Consider the following 11,335-nt stretch of genomic DNA (forward strand, 5'->3'; position numbering starts at 1 on the left):
CGCATCGTCAGCACCGAAAGTGTAGATGCCACCGAAACAAAGTCACACAGTGGTACAGGACGTGTGCTCTACATGTATGCACTACATTATACAGTCGACTCCTGACATAGCGAACACCATTATGCTGGAGTGATTAGTTCTTTATACCAGTAGTAGCCGAAGTGCGTTCTAACAGAAATGCACTCACGATAACGTTACAAACAACACGTCGTCATGACTGGCATATGGCCCATGGCTGTACTATTGATCATATGAGTTGAACGAAAGCAGTGTGTTGCAAAGGGTCAGTTTTGCATGGATTCGAACAGGGACGTCATGGACAATGGTTCGCTATAATTATCGCGAAAGTCTTTGCAATTATACGAGCTCATTATCAGTGCAGTGGACTGCTAACTCTACTCCTAGTAGAGAGTACTCCTGTACACTCAATGACTCATGCTATGTGTTATCAACACTTATCATGGTTTAATATGGACAGCTAGTAACGCTTGCACTAAAAGTAAAAGAGCCCTTATCCTTGTGCTAAATGATTGAACCTTATGCAACTTCATTCTGCCTCTGCCCCTGCTCACATGCGGGCGCAGCACTGAGCAATCATCACTCCACTTCTGCCCCCCCCCCCACACACAGACATACGCATGCACACGTCACAAGCACATACACACACACACACACACACACACACACACACACACACACACACTTGCACACGCATGCACACCGCGCATGTGTCACACAGACGCACGCACACAGACGCACGCACACAGACGTACATACAGTCAGTTTGCGCATGTTCACATGCGTACCTTCAGGCTTCATATGTGCTAGCCGATGATTCTGGCCCTGCAGTACCTTACGTCCTAAGTCCTTACCTGGGGCTTTGAACAACAATGTTTACAATACGTAAAGGCTGTCCACATTATCTTCTACTACTGGTAGTGGAACGCTACAGACACCAAACCACTGCACACACAGCACTGTACTGTACAGCCTACACTACAGTACAGACTACAGTACAGACTACAGTACAGACTACAGGGACTTGTGTTTGGGAAGATCAAGTCTTTTCGAGCTGATTGAACAAGGAACCTGTGTAAACTCGGCCCCGACGTCGCTCCCAGGGCCACGGCTGCACACCCGCGGTCCCATCCCGTGGAGAAGCGCTTCCGTCTTCTCATGATGAAGCAACACTACTACTAGTCACTACCAACACGTCGTTGGTTTCTGTCAGTCATTTTTAGACACGTGCAGCAGTGCACTAGTGAATGCATGCATGCGATATATGCAGTCTGTGAGTGTGAGCTTGAGCTCATGTCATGATTGTGAATGCGTTTGCACGATGATTATGACTTGTGTTGAACTACACGATAAACCCTGCGTGAAGTACCCCAGACCAGGGAGCCCTACACATACCGGTATGTGTAGGGCTCCCTGCCCCAGACTGCACGCGACTAGTCAACCATGGTCGACTGTGCGGGAGATCTTTAGACATTCTATCTCCGAGCCGGGAATGTGGCAGCCCGCTCCGAAGCGCGAAGATGACAGTTTTTTGCCTTTTTCTTCTCCGATTCTGAAGTAACATTAGTTAGTTGGACTCTATCCATGGTAAAAGGAGGTGATTTGCATTGTTGTAGCTGCTGCCTTTCTTCAGGTGGGAGCATAATTTATCATCTTGTCTCGCAATTTCGGCATCAATGCCATTACTAGCTCCCCGGCCCCAAAAATAATAATAATAAGCATCAACGAATGGGCAAGCCACGAGGCTGCATCAGTGCATGGTAGATCTACAGCTGGCGCGTGTATTTGTGCTCGTCGACTCCAAACGCGCGCGGCTACTACAAGCTAGCTACTCCGGCTAGGCCCCTGCGCCTGCTTGTTGTTTGCAGAGCGTCCGCGCGTGTATGTTCATTTGCTGCAGACAAAAATCTCACAGAGAGTGCAGTAGTTGGAGGACTTTAGTTGCGACGCAGTAAGTCGGGACAAATGTCCGCTGTGACGACGGCGTGCTGTTGTTAGTTGAGCGGCTGTCAGCGGGTTCTGCTTGCAAGCCGAGCCGAGTGCTGCTGCTCCTGGACTGGAGCGCTAGCTTGGCGAAGACTAACTAGTGCAGGCCAGTGCGTGCTCTTGACTGAACGGAATGAGTGCGGCGGATCGGCGCGACGTCTTGAAGCATGACGATGGAAGCCACGGACTGGATGTGACGGACGGCAAGGGACGTCGCCGAGCCTCTGATCCCACCGGTGCAAAGAAAACGTTCTGGTCTTCACTGAAGGTAAAGCCACAGCGCTCAGCCACAGAGCTGACCCGTCGTCAGAAAAAGGCGCTCTCTGCGCAAATAAGTGCATCTCCCACACCCAGTCCCACGTCTTCTGCAGGAGCAGCCAGTCATCATGAAAATCCTCTTGGCATGCAGTTCCAGCGGGCCACGCCAGACCTGGCAGAGGAGCGTGAGGAGTCGGACGAGGCCACTCCGAGGAGGTCACGGAGCTTCCGCGAGAAGACGAGCGATATGTTCAGTCGTGTTGCGCGACGAGTATCACGTCGAAAGCGAGCGAGAGAGTCACCATCCGTCTCCAGATCTAACACTCCGTCGTCACAGGTTTCGTCCAGTGGTGCGTCGGCTGCTGGCTACGACGACGTCAGCAGCACAGCGCTGCTAGGCAGGGGAGCAAGGAACATTGCCAGCCGCGGCGAGGCGACATCGGCCGAGTATACAGACAATCCTGCTGGAAGCAAGAACCGCCAGTCGTCGGCTCTGCTTCGGCCCGGCATTCAGGTGACGGACGCTAGTATCGCCGACATCAGTGCCGCTGTGCAGCAACTGACGGAGCGTACGGCTGATCCGTTCACGAACACCACACCAGGCAGCTCACCGGGACCACGACGTAGAGCCTACACTGCCGATCCGAACAAGAACCTGGCCACACTGCTGGCACCGAAGAAATGGCTCAGCCGAAATCGACTCCTATGCGAATGGGTGCCTAGTGAGGAAGAAGTAAGTGGATGTTGCCAGAATGTGGCAGGGGTAACAATGGTGCTGTGATAGAGGTGATAGGGGTTTGGGATTGTTTGGCCAACGAGCCACTTAGAAAGTCAGCGTGCGTGTTCATGTCGTTAGTGATCAGATTGTTTCATGCGGAGAGGGGAAGAAAAGTTGGAAATGTAGCCGTACACAATGACTTGTGTAGTCATTGTGTAAGCTAGTTGGCTGCATGAAGTGGGGGGTTGGTGTGTTGTTGATCCTCTCTTCGTGGTGTGAATCTCCGGAGTTGCCGGTCAGCATTTTCCTTGGAGTGACTGCTGCACACCTGTGCTTAGGATGCCAATCAAGCATAAGTAAAATGAATAATTATCACCATACCACCAGTTCTCAATACAGTCCCACAGGTTGGCCAGGCTTTCATACCAGTACAACTTTTATTTAGATTCTTCTCTGTAGAAGGTGTCCAGAAGAGGGTGATAATTGGCAGGACAATTATGACTTTTTAGCCTGGCCCATGACCAATCTGAGAAATCTCCCTCCAGGACCTATTCATCGCCAATGAAAGTGGAAAGATAGAGAACGTAATTGGCTGGTGGGCTGGCATCCACGAAATACGGGGAGAACAGGGCAGGGGACTGCATATTTTCCCTTTCAGCGGAAATGCTGCTGGATATGAACATGCATTGGAGCAGTTTTGATTCGCCATGGTGCCCATCCTTTCATCAGATCTAGAGTGAGACCATGTCCGGAAGATCAACTTGCATGTAGGCATGTAGGGTGCCGCACAGGGAAATCCGATCTCGTGAGCCAAATACATGTAGATCTTCTAGTACTTGTGCTCAGTCGCTCTGCGACCCCAGACCTGTGAGCACTGGACTCTGCTGTGCAGGCAGAACATTTCGTCCTGCTCCAAAGAAAGGGAGTTCGTCCCGTTGTAAATTTCGTCCATGGATCGTAAGAGTATTTCGAAGTATTGAAAAGCTGGACAAATCGACATTAGTCCGGCATTTAATTTTAGTCCCAAAGCTCCTTGGACGAAAAAGACGAAATTATATTCCAGACGAATATTTCTGTTTATTAATTTTATTTATTTATTTTTTTCTACAAAATCCACATATCTCCAGACACTGGGGTGAATGATGGAGTGTGGTGGTGGGGTTTATACAGTATGCTGGCGTCATGCCGGCGACACCACCACCACCCATTCATTGACCAGCACTCTTATGAAGAAGGGTAATGGTTTCTGATGCAGAATCTGAGTTTTACCATACCAGTACATGTACTGACTGTGACTAAGACAGACTCAGTGTTGATCAGAGAACTAACTATTACTTGATCTTCATGGCAGCAGGGTGCATGCCATCATGGTGTCGTTTGAGGAACAATTCCCTGGAGAAGTGCCAGCAGTGCTGCTCTGTATGCTCAGTGTGTGTGTGTGTGTGTGTGTGTGTGTGTGTGTGTGTGTGTGTGTGTGTGTGTGTGTGTGTGTGTGTGTGTGTGTGTGTGTGTGTGTGTGTGTGTGTGTTGTGTATGGACTATGGTTGGCCTGGGTCATGTTGGCTGTGGTACGCATGAGTAGAGGCGGCTAATGAGCGCAGGTACTTGCAGTGGCTATGTGCTACTGACTGAGGGTGGTAACATAATAACGGCAGTCCTCAGCACAAGTTAAACAATTTCTTTATCTATATCAGTCCATACCTGCTTATGGGTCACGCTACTACTGTACTCATACATGTAGATTTATGAGAATGGGGTAAGACTGTGTATGTAGCATAGGCTATAGATGGGCGCAAATGTGGACATTCGCTGTCGCTTGTCCACTATCCGAAGGAGTCCGTTCCGACTGTTCCCTTCTTCATGTGCAAGTGTGCTTGTCATTGTGTAAATGCTGCCGGCTCTGCCACTGTTGCCATTGTTGGAGAGGATGTGCTTGTCGTCGGATGTGGATGTGTGGTGGTGATGTGAAGTGATGGCGTGAATGAATGTTTGTCATTGTGATTGTGCTTCGAGGTCCGTGCTTTGACATAACAGGACTGACCAACTTCCTGGCATGTGGCCATATGGACATATTGGCTGTGTTAGTGCGCGGTGTAGTTCATCAGTTCCAACGCTGTTCCTACATGTAGCCTGCAGACAGCCTTGCGCTGTTGTCCGGTGGGTTCAGATCAATGTACGTTCATCATTCGTCTTCTGGATAGATTTTGACGTACTCGCCTTGACAGCTGTCGTAGGCAATGTCATTTGAATACTTGTATGAATGTAACTATATTCATCACGAAAGGAATACTGATATTTATTTGTACACTCGGCGCGAGTTGTTGCAGCTCCAGAGATAATGCTCGGTGCATGTAGGTGCAGAGCAGCATACAGGTACAGAGAGTGCTGTCTGATCATCGCTGACACAGGACATTCTGAGTAAAAGTAATACAGCTTTAGTTTCCCTTCTCTGTATCGGGATATCTATATGTATTCATAAGTACCACCGCTACCTTTGTTGAGAAGATCGGTGTGAGTGATGCAGTGCAGTGTAACAAGTAAGGTGTTGGAGGTTTGCGACTGGTATTATGGCGTTTTGGGTGTGGGCAGCTTGGAGGTGGGGTTTGGAGGCCAGTTAAGCTTCACACGTGCATGTAGCAGGACTGCGTGGAGTACGGGGTCTGTTTGGCGCCATAGTTAGGTGTTCTACATCGAGTTCAGTGATGATAATCTGTTCACGTTGACTTTGTGTGATGCCTGAAGCAATGAGAAGCAACATGCTGTGCAGCGTTCATGCCAGGTAGGGCTGTCAGCAGCACTGGCATGATACAAGTGAAAGCTGCTAGTTGCTGACACTAGAGGTATCGGTACTGCCCCCTCTCTCCCAGTGAATGCTCAACGAGGCAGTACTCGTCATTACTGTTGGACACCAGTCTATTCTAGATTTATCCTGGCAGTTCTGTGGCTTAGCGTGCATGTTGCAAAGCACCCAGTGTCTGGGGAATATGCTTGTTCCTCTTGCAGCACCTACACTTCATGTTTGCACTTCTTGTTGTGTCTCAAGAAAAGACTCCGCCGGGAGCATCTTTTCTTGAGTGTTTCTCAACACAACTAGGTGATATCAACGTGAATCTGGCTAACTTTAGTTTTTCTTCTCCTTGCGGCTTGTTTTGCGCAGCCTGTGTGGTTTTCGCCCAACAGTGATGTGCTTAAGTTGGATGAGCGCAGTGTACTGACCTTGTCTGCGGTGGAGCACAGAGCTCTGCGGAAACACCTGCACAAACACCTAGAGACCGAGCTTGGGTTCAGCTTCCACGTTCCCAAAGGTAAGTCCAAGCCACCCTGGGATCCGCTTTGCTGTTGTGTAGCATATACGTAAATTACTTTGAAAAGTATGATTGAGCTGAGAGCAAAGAACAGTGAATAGAAGACAGCATAATTATTATTGTGATCAGGGTGACATTGTATGTTGAATATGTCATTGCAGTGGACATATTTCGATCGTGTGGGATTGGGTGTCTCGTGGCACCGTTTTAGCAAAAGAAATCCGACCTCTTGCATTACTGTTGAAATGTCATGCTAACATCTTCCTACGTTCTTATTTAGTTGGTATTCAGTAACATTGAGTTTGTCTTCTGCACGTGCATACTGTGACACTGTGGCACAGATCCCGAGGATCATGGTCATAGAAGTGGAGGTCTGAACAGTGTTCTGCGACATGGCAAGCTGGGAGCTGGTGGCGAGAAAGGTCAGTTGGCAGCGATATGTTCATCAGGCCAGGATGATAAAGAGCTTTTCTTGCATGCTGCATTGCAGTCATGTGTTAGCTGTAGAGACAGATTAACGATCATGATTGTGTTTTGAGTCGTGATGTAACAAACCGCCATGTCCACGAATGATTAATCGCTCCAATACCAAGACAACTAACGAAAGAATGATCTGCTATTCTCCATAAACCCTTGATGCCCTTCAGATAAGCTTGGGTCTTCCAAAGCTGCCCGTATTCTCCAAGATGTATCTCTCCCTGTCATTACCCCAATATTGCTAATACAGGGGGGTTACCCTCACAACGGCATAACAATGTATAATTTTCTCCGTCTTTGTCGTAGAACGTTCATCCACGAGGTCTTGTGAACCTTTGATTTTGAAATTTCCCATTCAAATAATCTTGAAGTACTGCTAGATCGAATACATTCGAAAAATCGAATATCTGTTACATCACCACTGTTTGATGCATTACTGTTTTTGGATAAAAAACATTACTTCGAACTTCTTTTGAAGTACTAGTAACTGTTATGTGCTTGGCTGGCTATGTTGTTTAGGTTCTTCACCGTCAGAGAACTGCGTATTTGGTATACCGCTTCACCGCGTTCTGGAGAATGACCGCTCCATCGCTCGGCGCATTCTTGAAGATGTCGGCATCTCGTCTCAGTTCTGCGCTAGTTCCATGAACTCGCTGGATGAGACCTCGTCTGATCACCAATCCGTGAGCAGTGAGGCAGAGGAAGGTGACGATGTGAGTTCCAAGAGCTAAGCCGAAAAGTGGCTACGTGTTGGCCATCTTGCTGTGAAGCATTGCATGGTTTGCTAAGTGTCAGTGATAGTTTGAATTCTTTATTCTCACGATGGCACCATCGCCAATAAGAGAATGATCGCAGAGTATGTTGCTTGGTACTGTAGTCCAGAAACATGCATATGCGAAAACTGTCGTACTTTCACCCTCCACTGCTGGCCATATGCATGAAATATTGGTACTGAGATGATGAGTCTCAGCATTATGCATGGCCCTGGTATTGTTGCATGCATCTACACTCCTTGTGGTGAGCTAACATGTGAACTTACAACTATACAAAACGAGACTGTGTGTCCATCGTCTTCCTCTGGTTCTTTTGTCCTCCGCTCACTTTGAAATGCTTCTGTATCTTATGTGCCTCTCCTATATTCTTCTCTCGTTTCCTTTATTTGGTGTGTGTGTGCGTGCGTGCGTGCATGCGTGCGTGCGTGTGTGTATATGTGATTGTATGCAGCCTGAAGGTACGGATGGTGGTATGAATGGTACAATTAGCTCTATGGACTTTGGAACAATATGCAATGACCAGTACATGATGTCAGACGAGGCAGCTTCAGTATCGGCTCTTGACATTGAGGATGTGCAGCCAGACATGCGCATGACTCGCACCTTCTCCCTGTCGGAGGCCGTTGACAACCCCCTGGAAATGGCTGAACTGCCTCGGCCACCAGCAAAGAAACCAGCCGTAACGGAACCAGACAATCCCCCGTTCACAGCCACTGCTGGTATTCTAGGCCTAGCCGCCGCGCCGCTTCATTTCCTGGGGCGTAGTGCTGACAACTTGCTCAAGACCGAACAGCCGGCAACGCGCAATGTGGAAGCACTCACCCTTTCTCAGATAATGAAGCAGCAGCGGAAGGCGCAGGCACGCCTAGCATCTCAGGCCGAAGTGGAGATCAGGGTGCGTGACCACAAGAAAGATGTTCCCGAATTCCTCACCAAGGCGTTTGACTTCTTGAAAGAGCACGGTAAGTTTGTCTGCGGTTCCCTGCACGTGTCTCTTCATTGTATTTGTGCATGCAGTAGGGCTAAGTCCTAACCTTGTGTATATTGCACACACATTGCAACATTTAAACAAAGCAATACCACTTTGTGAAGTGCTTTGTACACCTAGATTCGACCAAAGCTATAGTGAGTGGTGCTGGGTCCTTATCAGTGGTTCTGATGCAAATTCTTTTGTACGTTTCATGGCGCAAATTCTTTTGTACGTTTCATGGCGTGTGAGCTGTCAATCTCTGCGTCCCCAGCCCTCCATGCCTGCTTGACTGCTCTTTACTGTTTTGCATGCAGGAATGCAGACAGTGGGGATATTCCGCATTGCCGGTTCCAAGCGACGCTCTAAACAGGTGAGTGGTACATATGGTGGATGGTGGACGTGTCTTGCATTGGATCACGGTGTCTTGCATTGTGTTCAAGCAAAGCAGCAACCATTCATGCCAGTATAAATGTTTTGATCTGAATGTATGTCACATATACTCAAGGTTTATGCGTGCCTATACTTTGTATGCCCTATGATTCAGTCTATGCTACAGCAGCATTTGTAAATTATGATATTTGTTAACATGTGTGTTTGTGTTTTGTTCTCAGATTCGAGAAGACATGGACAACGGGTTCGAGATCAGCTTTCATGAGGGCATTCATCAGCCGTGTGACGTAGCGGCTCTGGTTAAGAACTTTCTGCGTGATCTACCCGAGCCACTTCTAACGCGGCCTCTTTTCCCGGCGTTTGTAGCCGCTTCGAGTAAGTCCGGTGTAGCAGGTGTGGAATTTGGTTTCCGTGTTGAGTGTGTTAGGTGTGTCGAGGCATGGTAGGCACCCGGTATTGCAGACGATAACAGCAGCTGATAGACTCAGTAAGAATGTCTGGTGAGGTGACCTTTAGTCCCATTGCGCGAAATCACGCGACACCTGTACATTTTCGATCTGCGGGATGAAGATGACGACGTCCATGCATCAGGTATCAGGGGGTAGTAAGATACTGGTATATTACTACTCCACGCATCAAATCGTGCTGTCAAGCGTATGCGGGGGAGTGTAGCATGCCATCCCTTACACTTTCCAGCTCAGGGTTACCCTCGCTACCAATGGACGAAATTTCAGGGTCACAGCTTGCGCAACGGCTTTGTCCTGTTCGAATGGCCACTCGACATACTCAGCACAAATTTTCTATTGCATGCATGCACAAAATGTTCAACTTTCGTATTTTTGGCGACTTTACCACCGTCGTGGAGGCTGGTTGGTGAGGAGCAGGTAGCCATCCCTTGTAGAATTAAACACATGGTTCCACAGTGTGGCTGATTCCGCAAGAGCCAGGTCCATACGAGGAACATTCGCTTTGTCTTTTGCCATCGAAGTAAGTCACTTTCCTTGTTCTCAGTGTTTTTTTTACGTTCAACGTTTCTGAGATTTTTGAATTATTCACTTTTCATTCTTTCATACTTTATTTCTTCATGTTCACTGCCTCACTTGCCTTCTGATCTGGAGAATGTGATGGAGGTGACTGTTGGTTACTGCCTGGTATAACGGTTGTCGTGCTGTTGCTGTATTTCCGTCCTGCTCGCGACGTTGTAGATCACAAACAATTTGAAATCACATGAATTGTACTTACCGTCGTGCGTGCGGTATTAGGAAACACTGTGCAGATTAGATCGTCGCAATGTATCTATATGTGTGTCTGGTCATCCTGTGCCACGCAAGAACTCCAACCAGACGCATTCGTCCTCGGCCCTGTTGATCGATTGCCACGGTCCACTCGTCTTTCCTTGAAGAACGATCGATCAAAAAAAAAAATCGAGCTCGAGGACTTTTTGCAAGAAAACGGCTGAAAAAAGGAAGAAAAAAGGGTGCTCAGAATGAGATTCGAGTACACAACCATGGTCCCAGCAGTTTATGTGGATGTCGCTCATAGATGCGCGATTTCGCGCAATGCCTTGAACAAGACAGCTTGCCACTTGGTGTATTGTCTGTATTTTGCATTCGCACCAGTCGGCTAATGCAATGATTGAGCTTATCTTGGCCGGGCACTCTGGCACATTGCATTGTACAGATTAAGCTTATCTTCACCGGGTTTTCATCGGGCCCTCTGAGACTCTGCGGCAATGTGCCGAGTGTGGAATACAATGTGCCAGGGATACTGTACTTGTTGGGTTCAAACTTTAAAGTTATGTTTCCGTGTTGCTTTGTGCAGAAATTGATGACCAGAAGAGGCAAGCAGCCGTTCTCCGTGGACTGGTGTGCCTGCTACCGATGTGCAACCGAGACACTCTCCACGAGCTGCTGGGCTTTCTGCATCACGTGTCTGATTTTGCCGAGGATCAAGTGAATCCGGATGGCAGTGTTACTCCAGGCCACAAGATGGACATGGGCAATCTGGCTGTGGTGTTCGGGCCTAACATCATGCGACCCTACAAGGTCAGTCCACAGGAAGTTCAAGTGGTGTTGAGCTGGGACCCTGACATAGTTATACTTCTGTAACATATTGAAGCAATGCCGGCCAGGGCAGGGTTCTACTGGCACGTTTAGCGATAGTGCTGAAACTTGTGCGGGAAGTTGTGACTAAGATCAGGGTTCTACAGTGCAGTGTATCAATTGCTAAGGGCACATTGGCAGGGCTGCAATGGAGTGCCAGGGGCAGTCTGTCGATTTCCACTGATGTTTGAGCTGTTCTTACAAGTATTTTGCTGAGAACATGTTGCTGGTAACCATTAGTTCTATGATCAAGTCAGTGTTATTGCACTAACAGAGAGCGCAGCAGTAGTTTAGTGTACGAGTCTTCCATGAAGGTTGATTTGTGCTTATTTCACATT

General features: G+C 48.2%; 1 protein-coding gene across 1 annotated transcript in view; it reads left to right on the forward strand.

The window, feature by feature from the left end:
- Positions 1-1,506: 1,506 nt before the first annotated feature.
- The window catches only part of LOC135828283 (uncharacterized), a 24,146-nt gene continuing 14,317 nt past the window's right edge, over positions 1,507-11,335 (forward strand). Inside the window, exons 1-8 of the mRNA XM_065340737.1 lie at positions 1,507-2,995; positions 6,138-6,285; positions 6,627-6,707; positions 7,282-7,475; positions 7,987-8,497; positions 8,820-8,875; positions 9,117-9,270; positions 10,717-10,940. Coding sequence (XP_065196809.1) covers positions 2,138-2,995; positions 6,138-6,285; positions 6,627-6,707; positions 7,282-7,475; positions 7,987-8,497; positions 8,820-8,875; positions 9,117-9,270; positions 10,717-10,940 — 2,226 coding nt within the window. The 5' untranslated portion in view covers positions 1,507-2,137. The remainder of the gene's footprint in view (positions 2,996-6,137; positions 6,286-6,626; positions 6,708-7,281; positions 7,476-7,986; positions 8,498-8,819; positions 8,876-9,116; positions 9,271-10,716; positions 10,941-11,335) is intronic.

This window comes from Sycon ciliatum, chromosome 1 (assembly GCF_964019385.1).
Source record: "Sycon ciliatum chromosome 1, ocSycCili1.1, whole genome shotgun sequence".
Taxonomy (NCBI): domain Eukaryota; kingdom Metazoa; phylum Porifera; class Calcarea; order Leucosolenida; family Sycettidae; genus Sycon; species Sycon ciliatum.